A 27,259-nucleotide genomic window follows, 5' to 3' on the forward strand; every position below is an offset into this window, starting at 1 on the left:
AATAGTCCAAATCCCCATCCTCAGATCCAGAATCCCTTCACCTGACAGCTTGGATCTTGGGTCCTAAATTCCTGATGACTTGCAGTTTTGCGCTGATGAATTGAGGTTGGTTTGTAAGCCTTCCACCTGAATGTCTTTCCCTGTTTCCCTTTGTACTAGGAAACAGAACTGGGTGGTATCTCCGGCTTCTGACCTAGTCATCATTTACTTTAGTGGGAACTGTGCATGCTCAGCACCTCTGAAAATCAGGCCATTTATTTGGGTGCCTAACTATAGATTTAGGTGCCTACCTGTAGCACTTACATTTGGACCTTGAGCCCATGGTTTTTGGTAAGCTCCCTTTGGGGATTAGCCTACTATGTATTCAGTCACTGAAGGGAGAGTTCGCTATCACTTTTGCTAGGAGGGTAAAGTCGTTCAAAAGGACAGTTTCTAAGTAGTGTTGGGTTTCCATCTAAAGGAGTAGGTAGCTTTGCCAGTTCTTCCCCACCCCAACCCTTGTCCTTTACCAGCAGAAGGAAGATAGCATGGTCTGTGTCATAATCTCTAGGGTCACAGACCTCCTTGAACCTCCATTTATCGTGCAGCCAGCTCTTGCGATTTTCATCCTGAGACTCATAATATCTGGTAAAGAGTCCTGTGGCACCTTATAGACTAATAAACGTATTGGAGCATAAGCTTTCGTGGGTGAATACCCACTTTGTCAGATGCACGTAGTGGAAATTTCCATAGGCAGGTATGAATATGCAAGCAAGAATCAGGCTAGGGATAACGAGGTTAGTTCAATCAGGGAGGATGAGACCCACTTCTAGCAGTTGAGGTGTGGACACCAAGGGAGGAAAAACTGCTTTTGTAGTTGGCTAGCCATTCACAGTCTCCTTCCTTGGTGTCCACACCTCAACTGCTAGAAGAGGGCCTCATCCTCCCTGATTGAACTAACCTCGTTATCCCTAGCCTGATTCTTGCTTGCATATTTATACCTGCCTATGGAAATTTCCACTACGTGCATCTGACAAAGTGGGTATTCACCCACGAAAGCTCAAGCTCCAATACGTCTGTTAGTCTACAAGGTGCCACAGGACTCTTTGCTGCTTTTACAGATCCAGACTAACACGGCTACCCATCTGATACATAATATCTGGTGTTTTATTAAAGCCCAAGATCCATGAGTCCTGTGATTCTGTGGATCTCAGTTTTCATTTAAAAAAAGAAGACGTTTCTAGTTCTGGTTGCAGAGGAAAGCTTAAAGGTGTGACCCTGAAAAGCTCAAAACCCAGAAGGCAAAAAAAAGGAACCTAAACTTTGGGTTTTTTTTAAATCTTATGATTTTAAGGCAATCTCATAACTTGTGGTGGGCTGGCAGCACTGCCTTTATCAGAGAACACAGCTCCCTCAGCAGCTTCAGATACCCCTCCCTGCCTGGGACTTACAACGTAGCACACAGACATCTAGTGGCTGAATAGTACAACTGCAAGTCAATCTCCCTGTTTCAATTTACAGTATTACATTGTAATCACTTAAAACAGTCAATGGGATTTGCAGAGGCTCAGCAGCTCTTAGGTGAATACTGAATTATGATGACAACTGCGTGTGTGCGAAGAATGCAAGAAGAAAACAAAATGTTGTAAGACCCTTGAGTCCTCAGTTGTGTGAATTTGTGATTCTCTTAAAACAGTGGTGCCCACATATACCTAAGCACAGCCTTATGTGGGCCAAGCAGGTTCTACATATTTTAATAAGATTTCAAGGCACCTGTATTGATTTATATTTAAAGTTCAGCTTGTCTCGTATGTATTTAGGTAGAAAGAACCTATGTACAGTATTGTCTATTTAAAAACAAAGAAATCAGTGCATAAAACATGAATTATAGAAAACAGGGAAAAAACTGTAAAGATACTTCTGATACTTCCTTGTGTAAACTAAAGTGATGTAAGCATGATGACAAAACACTAGTGAATCGGCCATTAGTATATTGTATTGAAGCAGGCCACGGGTCTGATGAAATGCTGTAGTGGGCTGTGTACAGCCCGAGGGCCATAGGTGAGGCATCCCTGCCTTAAAGTATATTTGTACATGGAAATTGCACATGAAAATGGCACATTAATCCTTAGTGTCATTCCATAGAATGTATCCTTATATCTTTTTGCATATAGCCATTTACTTTGCATTTTCACTTTTGCTTCATGCTGGTTCTGGGAGGTCAGCTCAGCTGTCTGGAGATGTGAAAGTCATTAGAAATGTTTATACAAAGAACAGAAGCTGACAGCCGGAGTGAATACAATGACTTCCTGCTTCAGCTGATGTGGGGTTTGAACCTGTATCCTTCAGCACTCAAAGCATGAGCCTGACTTGCACAAGTCACAAGGAGGGGGGCTTCTAATTCCCTAAAACCCTGGACAATCGCAGCCTATAGGGCTCATTGTTGTCCCCATGAGAGTGCCCTACGCTAGGAGGCTCCCTGGAGGATGTTTAAGGCCCTAGTCCACTGCTTATCGTTCAGCATGTGAGTAGCCCTGGTGAGATCAATGGAACTACTCTCAACTTAAAGGTACACTCGTGCTTAAATGCTTTGCTGGGTCAGGTCCAGAGTGCCTGATGCCCTGCAGGACTGACCTCTAAGCCAGCATTATGGCCCCCTGGTGCTAGAGGCTAGAAGGAGCTGTGAATCTGACCCAGCATCAGCCTGGATTACAACTGTGCTCTGGAACTCTGCTGGGGGAGGAGAGGGGCCAAAGGCAAATGTGAGCTGGGTAGGGGAAGAAGAAGCTTTCTTCATTTATGGGTTAGGGAGGCCTCTCTGTACCACAATGAAAGGATCTGTTAGGCTCCTCGACTGCTCCTCTTCAATGAAGGCCCACAAAGAGCAGTCTATGGGGGGATGTAATGTTAAAAAGGTGTCTGGATCTCTTTCCCAAGTTCTTCCAGAGACCCTTGTTGTGCAGCTAGGTTCTCACTTTTACAGGTTGGTCCTGAGCAGCCAATCCACCCTTTTGACCAACATCCATAGACTGTGCTGGAGCTTGGGTGGCATAGGCAGCTCTCAGCATTTTCTCCCAGCCTCTCTGTTTCTAAAATTGCTGTTTCTATCATACATGTTTTCATGATTCAAATGGCAAGTGTATGTTTTTAAACTGGGGATTTATTTGTGTCAAGATCACAAGTTTAGAGACGGAGTTACTCAAAGCACAGATGAATAAAACTGAAGCCAGCATGAAAGATCAAGAAACAACTAAAAAAGTGCAAGATTTCCAAGAGGTAAGAGAACTTCGCTGAGGAACCAACTGTTCTGGTTAAAAATTCAACTGGGTGGGTACTTGCTATTCCCATGCAGTTGTTCCAGAACGGTCAGCCCTTCTTTGGTTCATGACAAGGGAATCAGCATCTTTGGCATCTCTTCCTCCTGCAGTTTGTCCAGCAGGCTGCAACAATAATAATCTGGCATCCCTTCCACTCTGAGCCTGTCCCCCACACCCATGAATCCCTTCTCGGGCTCCCTGAAGCTTAAACTCCCTGTTCTTCCTTCTGAGGCACTATACAACTCTGCCCCCATCCAGTATGACACCCTTAACTTCTGCCTCCCTCCTGTCTCCTGATCAATGCCCTGCCAGCTCCAGCTGCCTCCTTCCCGTCTCCTGGTCAATGCCCTTCCAGGCCCAGCTGGGCAACAATTTTTGCCCAAAAATTTTTTCACCAAAAAATGCAGATTTGGGTCGACCAAAACATTTCACAAATTCACCAAATAATTATATTTAAAAAACCCTGAAAAATTGAAGCATTTCAGTTTTTCAATTCTAAACTACTTCTGTTTTATTGAAAAAGATATAAAAGAAACCCCAAAATGGAAATGATTTGTTTGACCTGGAACAAAAATTTTCCAACTTCTTTGGTTTGCCAATAAATTCAAATAATTTTCATTTCAAGTCAGCCCGAAGGAAATTTTTTCCCCTCAGTTTAGCCAGGAACTGAAAAAATCAATTACTTGCACAGCTCCACTGTCGACACTTCTCCTTTCCCATAATCTCTTTGTCTCCGGCTCCTCCTCTGGCCCATTCTTCAGGCTGCCCCACTGACTGGAAGGGTGTTGTTATTGCAGCAGAATATTAATTAATGGCATGGGGAAAGGGATAATATGTCCCCTCTGACCTTTCTCATCAAGTACCAAACCTCAGTGCCTCTTCTCTTCCCCCACCGTGCCTTGGGACAACTCTATGTCCAATGACAACATTTTGTCTAATGGTTCCATCTTCCCCAGCTGTTGCTACATATAAAACGATGGGGTCTAAATTAGCTGTTACCACTCAAGAAAGAGATCTGGGAGTCATTGTCGATAGTTCTTGGGAAAACACCCATTCAGTGTGCAGCGGCAGTCAAAAAAGCGAACAGAATGTTGGGAATCGTTAAGAAAGGGATAGATAATAACACAGAAAATATCATGTTGCCTATATATAATTCCATTCTATGCCCACATCTTGAATACTGCATGCAGATGTGGTCACCCCATCTCAAAAAAGGTATATTGGAATTGGAAAAAGTTCAGAAAAGGGAAACAAAAATGATTAGGGGTATGGAACAGCTTCCGTATGAGGAGAGATTAATAAGACTGGGAATTTTCAGCTTGGAAAAGAGACAACTAAGGGGGGATATAATAGAGATCAAAAAATAATGATTGATGTGGAGAAAGTAAATAAGAAAGTGTTATTTACTCCTTCTCATAACACAAGTACTAGGGGGCACCAAACGAAATTAATAGGCAGCAGATTTAAAACAAACAAAAGGAAGTATTTTTTCACACAATGCACAGTCAATCTGTGGAACTCCTTGCCAGAGGATATTGTGAAGGCCAAGACTATAACGGGGTTCAAAAAAGAACTAGATACGTTCATGGAGTATAAGTCCATCAATGGCTATTAGCCAGGATGGACAGGGATGGTGTCCCTAGCCTCTGTTTGCCAGAAGCTGGGAATGGGCGACGGGATGGATCACTTATGTTCTTATGTTCTTAAGTTCCTTTCATCATTACTGAGTTAAAACCCCACGCCTTGCACCTCTAGTATTTTTAGCATGGTCTATATATTGTCTGTGATTCTGATATGTTGATGATCTCTGAGAACTAGTACTGGACAAGGTAATTTAGGGTTCTTGGCTGGAATTTCCAAATCTGTCTAGGGGATTTGGATGCCTGGGTTGCCATGGGAATTGGGAATCCAAATCCTGGCTGCAGCTTGGAGAATCCCAGCCCTCGTCTTTCTAGTGTATGAAAGACTGTGGATGTGACTCATAACAGATGCTGCTGTTGAACAATTGCAGATGCTGAAAAGCCACGAGGAGAAGGTTGAAGTACTTGAAAGTAAATTATCAGAGGAGAGAGATTGGAGAAAGCAACTTGCATCTGACCTTGAAAAGACGCAGAAAGCTTTGAAGGCTGAAAAAACGGTATTGAATGGCCGGACATGTGTTGTAGTGTGAAGCTGTTCTCTTGGGGAATGCTTACTAATTCTACTGTATTCTTGAACTAGATGGCCACCTCCGTCTTTCTAGAAGACCCCACAACGTTCCACATGTAATTGTGCTTGTCCTTTAGTTAAATACCCATCTCTATCAAACAGACATTTCTGAAGGTCTCTTCAGGTTGCTTTGAATACAATTGTTTACCATGGCTTTCCTAGTTCCCTCCTCTGACTTTTTCCTCCATAATTTATCCCAGGTCTACAGCGCATCTTATTTTTCCTTTCAGTCAATGATATAAAACAACAGCAAAAAAACTTTGCTGCCAAATAGAATTCTGCTGGACCAAGAAAAACAAACTGAAGTCAGGTAGAGCGTCCTGAAAGCCTGGAGCCCAGTAATTGCAGAGGACTAGATTTTGGACCCCTTACTCACCCTGATGAGCACTTATTGACACAGTATTGCTAGAATGTCTCCTATTTATACATCCAAGGACCGTGGCTCTTTTTGTCACACTATGCTGGTGTCAGTGTGAACTATGTTCTTTGTTTCTAGATGTATGACCTTGCATTTGGCTGTATTAAAACATAAGAATGGCCACACTGGGTCAGACCAATGTTCCATCGACCCCAGTATCCTGTCTTCCGACAGTGGTCAGAGGGAATGAACAGAACAAGACAATTATCGAGTGATCCATCCCCTGTCATCCAGTCCCAGCTTCTGGCAGTCAGAGGTTTAGGGACGCCCAGGCATGGGGTTGCATCACTGAGCATCCTGGCTAATAGCTATTGATGGACTATCCTCCATGAATTTATCTAATTCTTTTTTGAACCTTGTTATAGTTTTGGCCTTCACAACATCCCCTGGCAACAAGTTCCGTGGATTGATAGTGCATTGTGTGAAGAAGTACTTTCCTTATGTTTGTTTTAAACCTCCTACCTATTAATTTCATTGAGTAACCACTGGTTCTTGTGTTATGTGAAGGGATAAATAACACCTCCCTATTCACTTTCTCCACCCCATTCATTATTTTATAGACCTCCATCATGTCCCCCCTTAGTCGTCTCTTTTCTAAGCTGAACAGTTCCAGTCTTTTTAATCTCTCCTCATATGGAAGCTGTTCCAGACCCTAATCATTTTTGTTGTGATTCTCAGTACTTTTTCCAATTCTAATATATTTTTTCTGAGATGGGGTGACATCCAGGTGTGGGCATACCAAGGATTTATATAGCAGCTTTATGATATTTTCTGTATTCTTAGCTATCCCTTTCCTAATGACTCCTAACATTCTTTTAGCTTTTTTAACTGCCACTGCACATTGAGCAGATGATTTCCGAGAACTATCCATGATGACTCCAAGATCTCTTACTTGAGTGGCAGGGGCATGTGATGTTCCCCTCTGGTGTTATCTGGACCAGTGATCTGCTAGGCCACTCCAATCCTTGACTCTGGGAGCCAGCCTTACCCTGCTCTGCTGCGAGAACCCCACTCCTGGGCTGTTCACGCACAGCCTCTGGCATGTAAGCTGCTCCCAGCTACTTGCAAACAAATAACACTAGCCAATATCTCCGATCCCAGACGCAACCCTAGGAACCTCCGTCTTGCAGTGTCCAGTTATGGACACAGCAAGCTTATATAAGTGTCAAATTAACAAAGAAATTGATATGTTCCAGGCTTGTTATCCCAAGGGGAAACTCTCTGACATGCTTCAAACCAAATGCACTGCTTCAGGTAGAATAAACAAACAGATTTAACTATAAAGATAGATTCTAAGTGATTATACGTCAAAGCATAACAAGACAGATTTGGTCAAATGAAATAAAAGCAAAATGCATTCTAAGCTGTTCTAAACACTTTCAGTGCCCTTACAAACTTAGATGCTTCTCATCACAGGCTGGCTGGTTGCTTTTCAGCCAGGCTCTCCCCTTTGATCTGTGCTTCAGTCGCTTTTGTGGTGGTGGTGTCTGTAGATGTAGGTGGAAGAGAGAGAGAGCAGGCAAATGTCTCTCCCTTTTATCATGTCCTTTCTTCCCTCTTGGCTTTGCCCTCCCAGCCCCATTCAGAGTCAGGTGAGCATTACCTCACTGCAGTTCCAAACTGACCAAAGGAGGAGGGGTGACTCACTTGAGAGTCTAACAGATTCTTTTGTTGCTGCCTAGGCCAGCATCTTTTGTTCCTGTGAGGCTGAGCTGGGTTTGTCCCATACCTGCCCTGATGAGGTGTGCACTACCTCTCTGCTCTTGTAGAGTATTTGTCTGGGCTTGCTTTAAGCCGTGAGGACACATTTTCAGCCTCATAACTATATACATGAAATTACAACCTATAACATTACTATAACATTACTGTAACAATGACTACTGTAACATCACTATAACAACAATGGTCAGCGCATCATTAGCCTTCCGAAGACACCCGACATGACAAACTTTGCATTGGATACCACACAATCATTTTCTAAAGATGAACATGGGAGTGTAGGGTGTTCCCCCAAGGTACAGAGTATCACAGCGTGTGCAGGAATTTAAATTTCACCACTTTTGTGGGGGCACCGGTGAGGGGCGCAGAACTTCTCTGCAGGAGGGAGAAAAGCAAACTCCTCCAGCCCAGGGGCCCCAACAAGGGGCGCAGAACTCCTTCTGCTCCTGAGCTGCAGAGGGAGAGCACTCTCTGGAGAAGTTTGCTCTCCCTGCCGCAGCCCAGGAGCAGGAGGAGTTCTGCACCCCTTGCCGGGGACCCCAAGCCGGAGGAGTTCTGCATCTCCCGCAGATTATTAGGTGGGGCATACCCCTGCTTTCCCCCCCTTGTGCATGCCCCTGTTAAGTGGTAACAATCATAGAATATAGAATATCAGGGTTGGAAGGGACCTCAGGAGGTCATCTAGTCCAACCCCCTGCTCAAAGCAGGACCAATCCCCAACTAAATCATCCCAGCCAGGGCTTTGTCAAGCCTGACCTTAAAAACCTCAAAGGAAGGAGATTCCACCACCTCCCTAGGTAACGCATTCCAGTGTTTCACCACCCTCCTAGTGAAAAAGTTTTTCCTAATATCCAACCTAAACCTCCCCCACTGCAACTTGAGATCATTACTCCTCGTTCTATCATCTGCTACCACTGATAACAGTCTAGATCCATCCCTTTTGGAACCCCCTTTCAGGTAGTTGAAAGCAGCTGTCAAATCCCCCCTCATTCTTCTCTTCTGCAGTCTAAACAATCCTAGTTCCCTGAGCCTCTCCTCATAAGTCATGTGTTCCAGTCCCCTAATCATTTTTGTTGCCCTCTGCTGGACGCTTTCCAATTTTTCCACATCCTTCTTGTAGTGTGGAGCCCAAAACTGGACACAGTACTTCAGATGAGGCCTCACCAATGTTGAATAAAGGGGAACGATCATGTTCCTCGATCTGCTGGCAATGCCCCTACTTATACAGCCCAAAATGCCGTTAGCCCTCTTGGCAATAAGGGCACACTGTTGACTCATATCCAGCTTCTCGTCCACTGTAACCCCTAGGTCCTTTTCTGCAGAACTGCTGCCGAGCCATTCGTTCCCTAGTCTGTAGCGGTGCATGGGATTTTTCCATCCTAAGTGCAGGACTCTGCACTTGTCCTTGCTGAACCTCATCAGATTTCTTTTGGCCCAATCCTCTAATTTGTCTAGGTCCCTCTGTATCCTATCCCTACCCTCCAGCGTATCTACCTCTCCTCCCAGTTTAGTGTCAACTGCAAACTTGCTGAGGGTGCAGTCCACGCCATCCTCCAGATCATTAATGAAGATATTGAACAAAACCGGCCCCAGGACCGACCCTTGGGGCACTCCGCTTGATACCAGCTGCCAGCTGGACATGGAGCCATTGATCACTACTTGTTGAGCCCGACGATCTAGCCAGCTTTCTATCCTCCGTATAGTCCATTCATCCAGCCCATACTTCTTTAACTTGCTGGCAAGAATACTGTGGGAGACCATATCAAAAGCTTTGCTAAAGTCAAGGAATAACACGTCCACTGCTTTCCCCTCATCCACAGAACCAGTTATCTCATCACAGAAGGCAATTAGATCAGTCAGGCCTGACTTGCCCTTGGTGAATCCATGCTGACTGTTCCTGATCACTTTCCTCTCCTCTAAGTGCTTCAGAAGTGATTCCTTGAGGACCTGCTCCATGATTTTTCCAGGGACTGAGGTGAGGCTGACTGGCCTGTAGTTCCCAGGATCCTCCTTCTTCCCTTTTTTAAAGATGGTGTCAAGGTTCCTCCCCCACTCTGAACTCTAGGGTACAGATGTGGGGACCTGCATGAAAAACCTCCTAAGCTTATCTTTACCAGCTTAGGTCAAAACTTCCCCAAGGTACAAAATATTCCACCCTTTGTCCTTGGATTGGCCGCTACCACCACCAGACAAATACTGGTTACTGGGGAAGAGCTGTTTGGACACGTCTTTCCCCCCAAAATACTTCCCAAAACCTTGCACCCCACTTCCTGGACAAGGTTTGGTAAAAAAAGCCTCACCAATTTGCCTAGGTGACTACAGACCCAGACCCTTGGATCTTAAAAACAATGAACAATCCTCCCAACACTTGCACCCCCCCCTTTCCAGGGAAATGTTGGATAAAAAGCCTCACCAATTTGCATAGGTGACCACAGACCCAAACCCTTGGATCTGAGAACAATGAAAAAGCATTCAGTTTTCTTACAAGAAGACTTTTAATAGAAATAGAAGTAATTAGAAATAAGAAATCCCCCCTGTAAAATCAGGATGGTAAATACCTTACAGGGTAATTAGATTCAAAACATAGAGAACCCCTCTAGGCAAAACCTTAAGTTACAAAAAAGATACACAGACAGAAATAGTTATTCTATTCAGCACAATTCTTTTCTCAGCCATTTAAAGAAATCATAATCTAACGCGTTCCTAGCTAGATTACTTACTAAAAGTTCTAAGGCTTCATTCCTGGTCTATCCCCGGCAAAGACAAAATATAGACAGACACACATACCCTTTGTTTCTCTCCCTCCTCCCGGCTTTTGAAAGTATCTTGTCTCCTCATTGGTCATTTTGGTCAGGTGCCAGCGAGGTTACCTTTAGCTTCTTAACCCTTTACAGGTGAGAGGAGATTTCCTCTGGCCAGGAGGGATTTTAAAGGGTTTTACCCTTCCCTTTATATTTATGACAGATGGGCACTACATTAGCCTTTTTCCAGTCGTCCGGGACTTCCCCCGATCGCCATGAGTTTTCAAAGATAATGGCCAATGTCTCTGCAATCACATCCTCCAACTCCTTTAGCACTCTCGGATGCAGCTAATTTAGACCCCATCATTTCGTACGTATAGTTGGGATTCTGTTTTCCAATGTGCATTACTTTGCATTTATCAACATTGAATTTCTTCTGCCATTTTGTTGCCCAGTCACCCAGTTTTGTGAGATCCCTTTGTAGCTCTTCACAGTCATCCTAGGACTTAACTATCTTGAGTAATTTTGAATTATATGTAAACTTTGCTATTTCACTATTTACCTCCTTCTCCAGATCATTTATGAATATATTGAACAGTGCTGTCAAGTATCCGAAAGGAGTTGGTTTTACCTCTGTTTATTGCATTGGGGAGACCATTACTAGGATACTAAATCCAGTTCTGTGTCCACACTCTAAGCAGGACATTGACAGATTGGAAGAGGGTTTAGTGAAGAATTATAAGAATCAGAAGAGACAGTTCAGTCTATTTTATTGAAGAGGAAGTTAAGAGGTGACTTCGGCCACGTCTGTGCGTACAGCACGGCAGCTGTACAGATACAGCTGCGCCGCAGCAGCACATCTGGTGAAGAGGCTCTGTGCCAATCGGCGAGAGCTCTCCCATTGGCATAAAAAACCCAGCTCCACGAGCGGCAGAAGCTATGTCAGTGGGAGAAGCTCTCCCGCCGACATAGCGTTGTGCACACGAGCACTTATGTCAGTTTAACTTCTCTTGCTCAGTGGGGTGGTGTATTCACACCCCTGAGTGACGAAAGTTATGCTAACATGGGCTGTAGTGCAGACATAACTGCGGTCATGGTCTGTTGGTACCTACATGGGGAGAAGAGATAGTAGGGGACAGAGCAAGATCTAGTGGTTGGAACTTGAAGTCAGAAAGATTCAAACTGGAGGTAAGACAACTTTTTAACAAGGAGGGTAACTAACTATTGCAACAGCTTCCCAAGGGCTGTGTAAACTCATCTCGTGGAGACTTTACATTGAGATTGCATGTCTCGCTAAAAGATCTGCTCCAGTTCAACCTCCAGGGTAACTTACTTAAGGCAGGTCTACACTTAAAACGCAGCATCGGCAAAGCTGCAGTGCTTAAGTGAACATACTCCTACACCAATGGGAGAGCGTCTCCTGTCAGCGTAGTTAATCCACCTCTGCAAGAGGCAGTAGCAAAATCAACAGGAGAAGCTGTCCCACTGACATAGTGTTGTCTACACCAGGGGTTAGGTCAGTATAACTATCATAGAATTATAGAATATCAGGGTTGGAAGGGACCTCAGGAGGTCATCTAGTCCAACCCCCTGCTCAAAGCAGGACCAATCCCCAATTTTTGCCCCAGATCCCTAAATGGCCCCCTCAAGGATTGAACTCAGAACCCTGGGTTTAGCAGGCCAATGCTCAAACCACTGAGCTATCCTTCCCCCCCATGTTGCTCAGGGTGTGGATTATTCACACCCCTGACCTGAGTGACGTAGTTACACCAATATAAGTCTGGTTTCAGAGTAGCAGCCGTGTTAGTCTGTAACCGCAAAAAGAAAAGGAGAACTTGTGTCACCTTAGAGACTAACAAATTTATTTGAGCATAAGCTCACGAAAGCTTATGCTCAAATAAATCTGTTAGTCTCTGGGGTGCCACAAGTCCTCCTTTTCTTTTTGCCAATATAAGTCTGTAGTGTGGACCTGGCCGTAGTAGTTTGCAGTGTTGTTGTAGCCTTGTTGGTCCCAGGATATTAGAGAGACAAGAGGTCATATCTTTTATTGGACCAACTTCTGTTGGTGGGAGAGACAAGCTTTGGAGCTACACAGAGCTCTTCTTCAGGTCTGGGAAAGATGCTCCCAGTGTCACAGGTGAACGCAAGGTGGGACAGATTGTTTAGCATAAGTAGTTAACACATAATGTAAGTCAGAGACCATTCAAGCTGAAGTGGCCAGTTAACAACTTTGTAGTCAAAGGACAAAAAAAGGTGTGTGGAGGGGTGGGGGGCAGTGGGTTACAGATTGTTGTAATAAACCATAAATCCAGTGTCTTTATTAAGACCATGATTTGTAGTGTCTAGCAAAGTTATGAATTTGAGCTCCCAGGCTCATCTTTTGACGGTGTTGTGCAGGTTTTCGTTGAGGACGATGAGGTCAGATATGGAGTGATCGTTTTGTGAAAAGTGTTTGCCCATGTGTGACATGATATTTTTGTCTTTTATCATTTTCCTGTGTGAGTTCATTTGAGAGTGTAGTGATTGTCTGGTTTCACCCACATAGTTGTTGTTTGGGCATTTAGTGCACTGGATGAGTTTCGCCACATATTGTGATAGGCATGTGTCAGACCCCTGGATCTTGAGCAGTGTTTTGTGGGGCGTATAGATCATCACAGCAGTGGAGATATGTCTGCTGGTTTTGCATCTGTTGTTCTGGCAGGGTCTGGTGCTGCTTTGAATTGGTGGATCTGTGGGGAGCTTGCTTCTGCTGATGATCTTGGTGAGGTTGGGGGGTTGTTTGAAGGCCAGAACAGGGGGTTTGGGAAAGATTTATTTCAGGATGTGGAGCACATTGAATATGGGTTGTAGCTGTTTAATGATACCCCGTATGAGTTCCAGTGTGGGGTGGTAGGTGATTGGAGGGTTTTGGTTTTTTCCATGTTCACCCATAACAATTTTACATTCAACAATACACATTTTTTTCAAAACTTGGGAACAGCCTTGGGTACTAGGATGGTTCCCCAGAATACCAGCTTCTTCATGGTTGTATGCAGAGTTGATGTAGCCAGGTCAGTCCCAGGATATTAGAGAGACAAGGAGGGTGAGGTAATATCTTTTATTGGATCAGCCTCTGTGGGTGAGAGAGACAAGCTTTTGAGCTTCCACAGTGACCTGAAGAAGAGCTCTGTGTAAGCTTGTCCATCTCACTAATATGGGCCCTCTTCTTGGGCCATCTTGAGGAATAATTTTCTGGACAAATGTGCCACGAAACCAATGATACACCTGAGGTACATCGATGATATTTTCATCCTCTGGACAGACAACCTAAACTCCCTCATAGATTTCCACCAGAACTTCAGCAATCACCACTTGTCCATCAAATTCTCTCTAGAACACTCCCAAACTAGCATCAACATCCGGGACATCACGATCAGCTTCAAAAATGAAATCCTACAAACCACTATATACAAGAGATCCACGAATCACCACACTTACCTTCACAGATTCAGTAACCATCCCAAACCAGGGACAGTGGAGCCTTCCCAAAAGTGAGGGGACCAGGGCCCCTGCCCCCTCTGTGGCCCCACCCGTGTCCCTCCTCTTCCCCCAAGGCTCTGCCCTGACGAAGCCAGAAGCCAGAGTGGGGCCAGGGAGCCCAGGCCCCTCTAGCTGTCTGGGGTGGGGGGGCTCCCCACAGCTGTTCATGCAGCTCATACCCCGACCCAGACCCAGCCAGGGGGGCGGGGCCTCGGAGCCGCAGACCAGCCATGGTAAGTGCCTTCCAGGCAGCTGTGGGGAGCTACAGACCCTCCATCTGCCCAGGGCTGGGAACGCAAGGGGCAAGGACATGGGCCGGGGGCTGCTCTCAGGCCCCCGCACCGTGGGCGGGTGGAGGGTCTGTCGCTCCCCACAGCTGCCTGTGCTCCCCAGCTGGGCTACGCTTCTGGCCTGTCCGGGGTATGGGGGGAAGAGGGGGGAAGAGGAGAGGTGGGGGGCGGGGCCTGTGGTGAAAAGTGGGGAAAGCCATGGCCACCCACCCCATTCTGGCACCCCTGTCCCAAACACTAAGGCCATGTCTATATTTGCAAGCTTACAGCTGCACAACTATACCCATACAGTGCCACTGTAAGATCACTCATGTAGTTGCATTATGCCAACAGGAAATAGCTCTCCTCTCGACATATAAAACCAGCGCAGCTAGCGGCCGTAGCTATGTCGGCAGGAGAGGGTCTCCCACCACTCTAGCACTGTGCACATGAGTGCGTGTGCCAGCAAAACTTGTCTCAGGGGGATGTTTTTTCACACCCCTGAGCAACAAAAGTTTTGCCAACATAAATGCTAGTGTAGACATGGCCTAAGAAATATGTTATCCACTGCCAGGCACTCAGATACCATAGAATATGCTCTGAGGAGAAAGCCTGGGATACACACCTTACCTGCCTTCACCATCCAAGGACACTTGACCAGAGAAGTAGATCGCAGCATGGAACAGGCCACTCAAATTCCCAGGAGAACCTGCTTCAACCCTGCTTCAACCCTCTGAATGCACAGCCCTAGTATAGTATTTGCGGTCAGAGCATGAGGGTTTAACTTTGTATGGAATGAACAGTCTATTATGGGTATAAGCTGTATCTGGGTAATGGTTTGAGATTATTCATTTAAATCTTTGTCAGAACACAGGAGGAGCACCTGATCGTTGGGGCAATATCTTTTTTCCTGTAAATCAAAGGAAAACTAAGTAAACGATGTGTTGTTAACCAACAACATGCAAAGCCCTTTGGAACTTGCTTTTTCCTTAAATACAAGAGATTATTAAATATCTAAATAGACAAATGACTCTCATTTAATCTGTGCCTAGAATTAGTGATATGCTTCTTTGACTAACTCCTTTTTCTTTTTAACCAGGAATTACATAATTCAAAGTCAGAGATCATGAGTCTTTATAATGAGCTCCAGAATCTCCGAGGTGTGGCAGAAGAAAGAGATTTCCTTAATGTAACCCATGAGAAACTACAGCAAGAAAATACTTTATTGGAAACAAAGGTGAGGATTTAGTGAGATCAGTAGTCTTTCAGTGTTCCATTGACTGACACTGACAAAATCTGACAATTTGCACTTCTCAAAAAGGGACAGCACATTACATGGATAGCAAGATTATTCAGTTACAGTAGTTAATGCCAACAAATTTGGGAAGAGATATTAAATTTCATGCCTCCGAATTTAAGCCAATTTCTAACTACTGGGGATTAGCAGGTATTTTACACCTTCCTCTGAAGCATCTGAGTCTGGCCACTGTGAAAGACAGGAGACTGGGTTAGACGGACAATGGGTCTGATCCAATCCAGCAGTTCCTGTGTTCCTAAGCACTCTTTATGTTCTCTGAGTCCTTCATCTCCAACTCCTTCTCCCACTATTAGCTTTGCATCTTTTTTCACGGTCTCAAGTGCTGGCTCTGTTATTGTCCAGTGTAATTTCATTAATTCACAGTGAAAGTGTCAAGCTCCTATCTCTGTGAGAGACCTTCCTAGTGAACTAAATTTTACCATCATTTGTTGATTTTTCCCTTGGGGAAATTGAAACGAAGTATTTTGCTGCAGGTCCAGTTGACCCAAATTTGAAACATTTCAATTTGTCAAACTGAATCAAAATGTTTTGTTTCGGGTCAGTTCAACACTAATCTGTGTCCATCTGTGCTGCTACAGTGCCTCATGGGAGTTGTAGTTTGCATGCCTCAATGCCTCATCTCCTATGATGCACCATGGTCATAAGACTCCTGTGGTGCACCAGCGTGTCCAGCGCCTGGATTTGTTAATGCTCTGGGAATGCTGGGGTGTTCATCTGTTTTCTCTGTGCATTTGGGATGACTGGTAGTTGCGAAAGAGGTGGCAATCATGCTCAGGGGATTGGCCAGGAGGCAGATATTATTCTGTTGTGTGTTGCAGTCTGTTAGATAGTGTGTGCATCAGCAGATGTTTTATGACTTTACTTTGTACTTTGTATTTTAAAATTTGTAATATACCTAGAGCTGTAGATAAGCAATAAGGGTACAAATCCAAATAGACAAATGTGATTTTATGGTAGAGCTTCCCTTGATATATGTGTAAACTGCTCACTGATTTCCCATGCACAGTATTGCAAAATATTGAAGAAATATGGGGCATTAGGGTAATTTAGACTTTATATTGCAGATTTACAAGTTTTCTTTAGTTGGAGTCACTAGACTTTCTTATACCCCATGAAAGATTTCCATGAAATCATAGAAAATCAGTCTTATGACATTTACAAGTCTGACTTTACAGGTCTCTGAGCTCTCACAGGAATGTGAACAGTTAAACCAGCTTGTAGTGAATCAGAAGACAGATGAAAACTTTACAACAAGTGAAAGGACATATAAAGAGCTTATGACTAAAGCAAGAATATTGGAAGAACAGATCCAAATCCTGGGAGGAGAGAGAGAGCAATTATGGTAAATCTTAATAGCACCCTCTGTGTTTTCTGCATTTTATCTTCAGTGACTAACCTAGAAATGTTCAGCTTTTTTAAAATCTTAGCGCCTGTTTTTATAAAGTGCATGAATGAGAGATCAGCAGATGCCTTTTTTTCTCCTATTCCAGCTCAAATATTCAGCTGTCTTGCACTCAGGCTTTTGCTGAGCCCGAGTCTTCTCTGTCATACTACTGTAAATCTGGAGTAACTGATTTATTTCAGTGTTGTTACTCCAGATTCACACCTGTGTAAATGTGAGATTGCTCTGGCCCTTTCGGAACACTTTTATTTTAGTTCCCTTCTCAGCTTATGCAAGCTTGCTTCGAAATTGGTTGTAATTCACACCTTTTTGTAGTAAGTACAAGTTCTGCCTGTGGACCCTCTGAAACAGAAATAAGAGTCTCCATACACAGACTTGCACTAACATAACTAAAGGAGTGAATTGCCTCAGATTTAGTTTTTCCAGCGCAAGGGCTAATCTACACTGGCAACGCGAAAGCGCTACCGCGGCAGCACTTTAACATGGCTTGTGTAGTCACGGCAGAGCGCTGGGAGAGAGCTCCACGAGAGGTGTAGCTACCAGCACTGGGAGTGCGGCTTCTAGCGCTGGGGCACTGTTTACACTGGCGCTTTACAGTGCTGAAACTTGCTGCGCTCAGGGGGGTGTTTTTTCACCTCCCCGAGCGAGAAGTTGCAGTGCTGTAAAATGCCCGTGTAGACAAGCCCCAAGTCTCTGGGTGAAATTCACCCTATGTAGAACTATTAGCATAAGGCCTGTGAGCCACTTGAGAGCTTCAGTGGTGCCTAGGCATATTGCTGACCCTTTACAATGGTGAATTTCACCCATCATGAGTAATTTGACTGAAGTTTGTTTGTTTGGGTTTTTTTACTATTTTTACCTCAAGTACCAAGCTATTAGAGAGCAACAAGAAAACAGAGGAGTTAGAAAAGCAGGTGAAGGGGAGCAATGAAGAAAAACAACTGTTACAGAAAGAAAATGCTCAGCTAAGACAAGACATCCTGGCTACAAGGGAACAATTTCACAACAAGATAGAAGAGGCTGTAAGCATTAAATCTGAGATGAGCCAAGAGACCCAGCCTCTCGACCCCCGGAGCTCTGAATGTAACACAGCATTAAACATGAGCATTAAACAGGTATGAGAGCCCCTTACAATAAGTGCCACTCCTCCATTTTGAGTGGTTTAACCAGTGTAGGGGCATAAGCTGGATAAAAAGTGAACTTGAACAGTGAAATAGTTTTTATCAGCCAACAAGCCACTGAACATCATTGCATGTTGTGGAGAACTGATTAATTTACCTGGGTAAAATACATATATAAAAAAACAAGTAATTAACCAATTTCACTTTCCCATCTTCCTATATGAAGCTTCATAGATTAATAGATTTAAAGGTAGAAGGAACCATTTTGATCATCTGGTCTGGCCTCCCGCTTAACCCAGGACATAGACAGTAATTTCTACCTTAAGCCATAACTCGTTTGAGCTAGAGCATATCGTTTAGAAAGAAAACCAGTCATACTTTAAACACTTCAAGTGATGGCGAATCTACTGCATCCCTAGGTAAATTGTTCCAGTGGTTAGTAACCCTTACTGTTAAAAGTTTGTGTCTTTTCTCTTGTCTAAATTTGTCTAGCTTCAGCTTTCAAACATTGGATCTTGTTATGCATATTTCTGGTAGATTAAAGTGCCCTCTGCTATCAGAAATCTTTTCCTCGTATAGGTGTTTGTAAGTGGTGATCAAGTCATCACTTAACCTTCTCTTGGATAAATTCACTAGATCAAGCTTCTTTAGTTTCTCACTATTAAGGCAGGTTTTTCAGACCTCAAATTATTCCTGTAGCTCTTCTCTGAACCCTTTTCAAATTTAGAAAAGCCTTTTTGAGGTGGGGACACAGAATGGGACACAGTATCCACTAATAGTCTCTGTGACGGGTTGGACCCCCCACCCCTGCATCTGGGATGCCACCTGATGTACTGGGGTTTCACTGAGCCCATCTGCTCCACTAGCCTAGGCTCCCTCTCCCTGTTTTGCTGAATCAGGCTCTCCGGCCTCTGGCAGCACACACACACAGGTAGGGATGCACCAGCTATAGAATCACACAGAGTCTGCAGGCAGCTCTCTATGAGAATACTCAGCTAGGAAGTTGCCCAGCACTCAAGTGCACACCCCCTTTGGGGAGTTAACCCAAAACAATACTGTCTTGCGCTGTATAAAAAAGTCTACACAGCGCAAGCTCATAAAAATTTGCCCTCTCCCTCATTGTGGAGAGTGATATTCACAGCTTCTTGCTCCCCGCCCCAGATATGAATTGCACAAACTGGGTTATGCTGTAAACACGAAATAAGTTTATTAACTATAAAAGGTAAATTTTAAGTGAGTATAAGGGATAGCAAACAGAACAAAGCAGATTACTAAGCAAATAAAACAAAACACAATACCAAGCTTAAGATCTTAAAGAGACTGGTTTCCAGAAGTAATTTCTCGCTCTAAATGTTGATTTTGGGCAGGTTGCAGAAATTCTTGAAGGTTAGCTACCCTGCTTGCAGCTTAAATCTTCAGGTATCTTATTCACAGACCAGATCCCTTTTCCAGCCTGGGTTCAGTACTCCTCCCACTTTCCCTTTGTCCTTGTTCCTTAGGTCTTGTCTACACTGCCACTTTAAAGCGCTGCAACTTTCTCGCTCAGGGGTGTGAAAAAACACACCCCTGAGCGCTGCAAGTTTCAGCACTGTAAAGTGGCAGTGTAGACAGTGCACCAGCGCTGGTAGCTACTCCCCTCATGGAGGTGTTTTTTTTATAGCACTGGGAGAGCTCCATGACAGTGCTTTAATGTTGCTAGTGAAGACGTGCCCTTAGGTGTTTCCAGCAGTCATCCTGGGTGGGGATTCCATGAAGAGTAAACAAAGATCAGCTTACTCCCCAGCCTTAAATAAGGTTTACATAAGGCGGGAAACTTTTGTTTCACAGTCTTGACCTCCCCCTCCTTTTAGTGGAAAATTACTAGAAGTCCAAGATGGTGTTTAGTACCAAGTGACATGACCAAGTAGTGTCATAGCAGCATCCCAGGACGCCTCTCAGGAAGGAGAGAGATTAATATCTTCAAAGTCTTATTGTTTCTTCCTAATGGCCCATCAAGGCTGAAGGCCTGTTGTCTGGTGGGGGTTTCCCAAGTACACACCCAGCTGTAATTATTACATAGTCAATATTCCTAACTTTAGATACAGAAATGATACATGCATACAAATTGGATAATCACATTCAGTAAATTATTACCTTTCCAACGATACCTTACAAGACCCATCTTACATAACATATATCTGTTATGCCATATCCATATCGTAAGCATATTTCCATAAAGAATAAGGGGTGTAACATAACAGTCTTACTAATGCAATACACAGAAGTAATACCCTTCTCCTACTTGATATTCCCCTGCTTATGATTGTGTTCACCCTTTTAGCTGCAGCATCACAGTGCGAGCTCATGTTCAGTTGGTTTTTACTATGACTCCAAAGTCATTTTCAGAGTCACTGCTTTCCAGAGTACAGTCTTATAAGTGTGACCTACATTCTTTGTTCTTTAATGTATGACCTTGCGTCAGTCTGTATTCAAATGCATGTTGTTCAAATGAGTCCACCTTACCAAGCAGCCCAGGTCTGTCAGTATAACTGATCTGTCCTCATCTGCAAAGTTTGTCAGCAATGATTTTATATTTTCTTCCAGATCATTGATGAAGATACTAAATAGCACTGGACTGAGAACAGATCCCTACAAGACCCCAACTAGAACCATTCTCATTGGATGACAATTCCCCAATTAAAATTACTTTTTGCACTCTGACAGTTAACTAGTTTTTAATCCATTTAATATTGGCTGCATTGACTTTACATAGTGCTACGTTTTTATTGGAATGTCATGTGGGACTTAGATGCCTTGCAGAAGTCTAAGTATGTTGTGTTATCATTTACCTTTATCATTCAAACTTGTGATCTCATCAAAAGTGGTATCATTTTTAACAAAACCTATTTTCCATGAGACCATGTTGATTGGCATTAATTATGCTACAGTCTTTTAATTCTTTTCTGATTGCATCCCATATCAGCCTTTCCATGATTTTGACAAGGATTGATGTCAGGCTAACTGGCCTTTAAGTTACCCAGGTCATCCTATTTATCCTTTTCAAATATTGGCACAATATTAGCTTTTTTTCGGTCTCTGGAACTCCCCCCATGCACCAAGATTTGTTAAAAATCAACATTAATGGTTCAGAGAGCTCCTTGCTGAATTCCCTTAATATCCAGTCCTGCAGATTTAAAAATATTTAATAGTTGCTGTTTAACATCCTCCCTTGTTACTGATGGAATAGTAAGTATTTCATTATCACTATAAGATGTGAATACATCATCCTCCTTCTTTCTGAATACAGAACAGGAAGTCAGACCAGATTATCACAGTTGTCCCTTCTGGCCTTGGCCTTGGAATCTATGAACAGAAATATTTATTGAACACTGGCATTATCTGCATCCTGGTTGATAATTTTACCATCCTTGTCTAGTATCGTACCTATACCTTTGCAAGAATTTTGTTTATTCCTGAAATATTTAAAGAATCCCTTCTTATTTTCCTGAATTTGACTGGCCACAGAATTTTCATTGATACCTTTTGCTTCCCTTATCAATCGTCTGAATTTCCTAACTGTTGATTAGTACTCATTACTATGTATTACTTTTTTAATTTTTTATTGCTGCCCTCACCTCCCCTTTTTAATCAAGACTTTTTTTCAACCAAGAATCCTCCTATCATCCTAATTTTCCCCCTCCTTACATGCCTCTGTTTCCTTATTAATGCAGTATCTGTCTGGAGAGAGACTCCTGCAGCAGCAACAGGAGGAAATGCAACAACTGAGACAGGATTTCCACAGAGTTCAGAATTTGTGCAGCTCAGCTGAGAAAGAGCTGAGATATGAAAGGGAGAAAAACTTGGACTTAAAGAAGTATAATATCTTGCTCCAGCAAGAAAGCACCAAGGTACGTGCATGGTGTGTGCCACTGCATTAAAAGAGCCATCATGGGTTCCAGGGGCATTTTCACCACAGTTTGGGGGCATGTGGGAGTTTCATTCCCAGCTCTTTCAGAGACAAAAGGTGAGATGCAAGTTTTGCTCAGTTTCTCATGGTTCAGATTCTCAAGAATGCAAAGGCCGTTTACACTGCATTGGCAGTAACTTAAAATGCTAGTAGTAAGTTATTAGGGCCTCTTTTCTACTGCCAGAGTGGCATCAAGTTGCCTTAACATAAAGGAGACAGAATTTAATGCAAAGTCTGTAGCACCCCAATTAGCATCCAGCCCGTATCGTCTGAGGAAGTCCCAAATGAGGAGGACTGGTAGGCGCTCAGTAATTACTCCTGAGCTGGAGAGTGATAAAGGCGTTCGTGGCCTGCACCAGATCTAGCTCTGTAATAGATGTAGCTTTACCTCTTCCATGTGCTCACTGATTCATCCTCGCAACTCTCCTGGGAGGAAGTTATGTAGCTGTTATCTCCACTTGTCATATGGGGAACCTGAGGCAGAGAGGTTAAGTCCCAGGCCACAGGGGGAGTAAAGGTCAGGCCTGGAACTAGAAGTCAGCATTTCTTCTTTGAACATTGTCATCTTAGATCCATATTCATGGGATCCCAGTCTCCCAGTGCAGGAGTCCTGGAAACACGTGAAAATCAGTGACTGTTTGAATAGATTTGTAGAGCTGAATCTTTTGAAAATCTCGCCCTAGACTTGCACATTTGCATTCCTCTACCTCGATGTTGGCTCTAACGACTGTTGCATTAATTGAAATATCTTGCCGTGTCCAGTATTTCTTTATTTATTTTTCAAGGATATTTTTAAAGCATACAGAAACCCAACTCTCCTGATGATCCTGGGAGCAGCTGGCATTGGCGCTGACTCAGCCCAAAACATTGTGCATTTGTTTATCTTTCGCTATATTGGATTGTCTAGTAACCCCACCTCCCTTTTTCCTATCAGTCCATTTTGCTTGAAGCACATGGAAGTCGGTGCTCAATTCTGTACTTTTCTTTCCTTGTCAAACTCAGGTCAAAGCTGAACTGAGACAAGTCCAGTCGAAGTTAACCGACTCAACCAAAATGTGCTCCTCTCTCACTGTGCAATGGGAGCACAGTCAGCAGAAAGTCAAAGAACTCGAACTGGAGCTGCTGAAGCACTCCCAGAGTAGTAAACTGCAGAGCAGTCTGCAGGAGAAACTTGCACTGGAGAAATCTAGGGCTACTGATGCAGAGAAAAAGGTAAATATACAACCTACATTGCATTAGTCTCAAATCTGCATTCATCAGTTGTAGTCTGCAGAAGTTCAGACTAAAAAGCATGCACTGGTAGCTAATGTCTTAGTACTCAGATGCACAGTTTGCTCGTTTTTGATCACTTGTGAGGTTTTCGGAAGTATTTGAAGTGCATTTCAATTATTACGAGGAACACAATGAATATATTAATATGCAAATCTGAACATCATCTTTGAAATCTTATTTCTGAAATTCAGAATATTTTCCCATTATTTCTTTGTACTCCCGCGTCTGCCTTTCTGTCCGTACCCACTTGATAACTCTTGTCAGGTACTTAGGTTGTGGGCTCTTTGGGGCAGGGACTGTCTTCTTGTTCTGTGTTTCTACAGTGCCTAGCACAGCAGGTCCATGACTGGGTTCCTAGGTGCTCCAGCAATATTAATAATAATAATTAATAAAGTGATCTCTGAGTTGGATTAGCAATACAGGGTCTAATCCAAACCCATTGAAATCAGTGGAAAGCCTCCTCTTGGCTTTAGTTAGCTTTGGATCAGACCCATACAGAGATGGGGATAAACTCAAGCAGAGGCAAGCAAATCTCTCCTACCTCCCCTCCTTTGATTTGAATACTAATCTATAAACATTCCATCCAAAAAACTGTGCAGAAGTTGCAAACTAAGGCCCAATCCTGCAGTTCATGTCATCCAGGTGCTCCCATGTGTGCACCTAGAATCCTATAGAAGCAAGCGGGACTGTATGTGGTTGCTGAGCTCTGTCCACATGGGTCTGTTTGCAGGATCTAGTCTGTAAGCATGCAGTAGCAGCAAATAATAATACAGTTAGGTTGCACAGATAGCCTTAACTCTGTACCCAAATGCATATGCAATATGGTACCAAGCCTGATTCCTCACTTTGTAGTTACATCAATTTTATGCTTTACACCAATGTAAATGAGAGGAAAATCGGGGCCACCCTCGAAAATGCAGTCTAGTATCTCACACTGATTCATTGGAGCAGTCAGTTAATCATAGAATATCAGGGTTGGAAGGGACCTCAGGAGATCATCTAGTCCAGCCCCCTGCTCAAAGCAGGACCAATCCCCAATTTTTGCCCCAGATCCCTAAATGGCCCCCTAAAGGATTGAACTCAGAACCCTGGGTTTAGCAGACCAATGCTCAAACCACTGAGCTATCCCTTCCCCCTGGGGTTGCTGGAAGAGTCCAAAGAATATTTATGAATCTCACCCAGTATTTTGTTTCCAACCTGGGGAGCCCTGAACATAAGAATATAAGAATGGCCATACTGGGTCAGACCAAAGGTCCATCCAGCCCAGCATCCTGTCTACCGACAGTGGCCAATGCCAGGTGCTCCAGAGGGAGTGAACCTAACAGGTAATGATCAAGTGATCTCTCTCCTGCCATCCATCTCCACCCTCTGACAAACAGAGGCTAGGGACACCATTCCTTACTCATCCTGGCTAATAGCCATTAATGGACTTAACCTCCATGAATTTATCTAGTTCTCTTTTAAACCCTGTTTTAGTCCTAGTCTTCACAACCTCCTCAGGCAAGGAGTTCCACAGGTTGACTGTGCGCTGAGTGAAGAAGAACTTCCTTTTATTTGTTTTAAACCTGCTACCCATTAATTTCATTTGGTGGCCCCTAATTCTTATATTATGGGAACTAGTAAATAACTTTTCCTTATTCACTTTCTCCACACCACTCATGATTTTATATACCTCTATCATTTTCCCCCTTAGTCTCCTCTTTTCCAAGCTGAAAAGTCCTAGCCTCTTTAATCTCTCCTCATATGGGACCCATTCCAAACCCCTAATCATTTTAGTTGCCCTTTTCTGAACCTTTTCTAATGCCAGTATATCTTTTTTGAGATGAGGGGACCACATCTGTGTGCACTATTCAAGATGTGGGCGTACCATGGATTTATATAAGGGCAAGAAGATATTCTCCGTCTTATTCTCTATCCCTTTTTTAATGATTCCTAACATCCCGTTTGCTTTTTTGACTGCCGCTGCACACTGCATGGACATCTTCAGAGAACTATCCACGATGACTCCAAGATCTTTCTCCTGATTAGTTGTAGCTAAATTAGCCCCCATCATACTGTATCTATAGTTGGAGTTATTTTTTCCAATGTGCATTACTTTACATTTATCCACATTAAATTTCATTTGCCATTTTGTTGCCCAATCACTTAGTTTTGTCAGATCTTTTTGAAGTTCTTCACAGTCTGCTTTGGTCTTAACTATCTTGAACAGTTTAGTATCATCTGCAAACTTTGCCACCCCGCTGGTTACCCCTTTCTCCAGATCATTTATGAATAGGTTGACTAGGATTGGTCCTAGGACTGACCCTTGGGGAACACCACTAGTTACCCCTCTCCATTCTGAAAATTTACCATTTATTCCCACCCTTTGTTCCCTGTCTTTTAACCAGTTCTCAATCCATGAAAGGATCTTCCCTCTTATCCCATGACAACTTAATTTACGCAAGGGACCTTGTCAAAGGCTTTCTGGAAATCTAAGTACACTATGTCCACCGGATCCCCTTTGTCCACATGTTTATTGACCCCCTCAAAGAACTCTAATAGATTAGTAAGACACAATCTCCGTTTACAGAAACCATCTTGACTTTTGCGCAACAATTTATGTGTCTGACAATTCTATTCTTTACTATTGTTTCAACTAATTTGTCCGGTACTGACGTTAGACTTACTGGTCTGTAATTGCCAGGATCACCCCTAGAGCCCTTCTTAAATATTGGCATTACATTAGCTATCTTCCAGGCATTGGGTACAGTAGCTGATTTAAAGGACAGGTTACAAACCATCGTTAATCATTCCGCAATTTCACATTTGAGTTCTTGGGTGAATGCTATCCGGTCCCGGTGACTTGTTATTGTTAAATTTCTCAATTAATTCCAAAACCTCCTCTGGTGACACTTCGATCTGTGACAATTTCCTCAGATTTGTCACCTACAAAAGATGGCTCAGGTTTGGGAATCTCCCTAACATCCTCAGCCGTGAAGACTGAAGCAAAGAATTCATTTAGTTTCTCCATAATAACTTCATCGTCCTTAAGTGCTCCTTTTGTATCTCGATCGTCCAGGGGCCCCACTGGTTGTTTAGCAGGCTTCCTGCTTCCGATGTACTTAAGACACATTTTGGTATTACCTTTTGAGTTTTTGGCTAGTTGTTCTTCAAACTCCTTTTAGGCTTTTCTTATTACATTTTTACCTTTTATTTGGCAGTGTTTATGCTCCTTTCTATTTACCTCACTAGGATTTGACTTCCACTTTTTAAAAGATGCCTTTTTATCTCTCACTGCTTCTTTTACATGGTTGTTAAGCCACGGTGACTCTTTTTTAGTTCTTTTACTGTGTTTTTTAATTTGGGGTATGCATTTAAGTTGGGCCTCTATTATGGTGTCTTTGAAAAGTGTCCATGGAGCTTGCAGGAATTTCACTCTAGTCACTGTACCTTTTAATTTCTGTTTAACTAAGCTCCTCATTTTTGCATAGTTCCCCTTTCTGAAATTAAATGCCACAGTGTTGGGCTGTTGGGATGTTCTTCCCACCACAAGAATATTAAATGTGATTATATTATGGTCACTATTTCCAAGCAGTCCTGTTATAGTTACCTCTTGGACCAGATCCTGCGCTCCACTCAGGACTAGATCAAGAGTTGCCTCTCCCCTTGGGGGTTCCTCTACCGCATTCACTGCTTCCTCATTCACTGCTTCCATTCACTGTATTTTTCACTGTGGAACTAAATTAGGCATGCAAGTTTGTTCATGAGAAGGTCATGCGAGACTGTATCAAAAGCTTTACTAAAGTCAAGATATACCACATCTAATGCTTCCCCCATCCACAAGGCTTGTTACCCTGTCAAAGAAAGCTATCAAGTTGGTTTGACATGATTTGTTCTTGACAAATCCATGCTGACTGTTATTTATCACCTTGTTGTCTTCTAGATGTTTGCAAATTAATTGCTTTATTATTTGTTCCATTATCTTTCCAGGGACTGAAGTTAAGATGACTGCTCTGTAATTTCTCGGGTTGTCCTTATTCCCCTTTTTATA

The 27,259-nt window shown here is 43.3% G+C and overlaps 1 protein-coding gene across 6 annotated transcripts in view; it reads left to right on the top strand.

The window, feature by feature from the left end:
- The window catches only part of CCDC30 (coiled-coil domain containing 30), a 137,635-nt gene that overhangs the window by 77,790 nt on the left and 32,586 nt on the right, over positions 1–27,259 (top strand). For 5 of the 6 annotated variants that reach the window (XM_037881282.2, XM_037881284.1, XM_037881283.1 and 2 more), the window contains 7 exons: positions 3,154–3,255; positions 5,308–5,433; positions 15,270–15,407; positions 16,664–16,830; positions 17,756–18,005; positions 21,722–21,898; positions 22,960–23,169. In XM_037881282.2, the coding sequence (XP_037737210.1) occupies positions 3,154–3,255; positions 5,308–5,433; positions 15,270–15,407; positions 16,664–16,830; positions 17,756–18,005; positions 21,722–21,898; positions 22,960–23,169 (1,170 nt within the window). The remainder of the gene's footprint in view (positions 1–3,153; positions 3,256–5,307; positions 5,434–15,269; positions 15,408–16,663; positions 16,831–17,755; positions 18,006–21,721; positions 21,899–22,959; positions 23,170–27,259) is intronic. The other variant, XM_043531647.1, reaches the window with a different exon arrangement.

This window comes from Chelonia mydas, chromosome 18, assembly GCF_015237465.2.
Source record: "Chelonia mydas isolate rCheMyd1 chromosome 18, rCheMyd1.pri.v2, whole genome shotgun sequence".
NCBI lineage: Eukaryota > Metazoa > Chordata > Testudines > Cheloniidae > Chelonia > Chelonia mydas.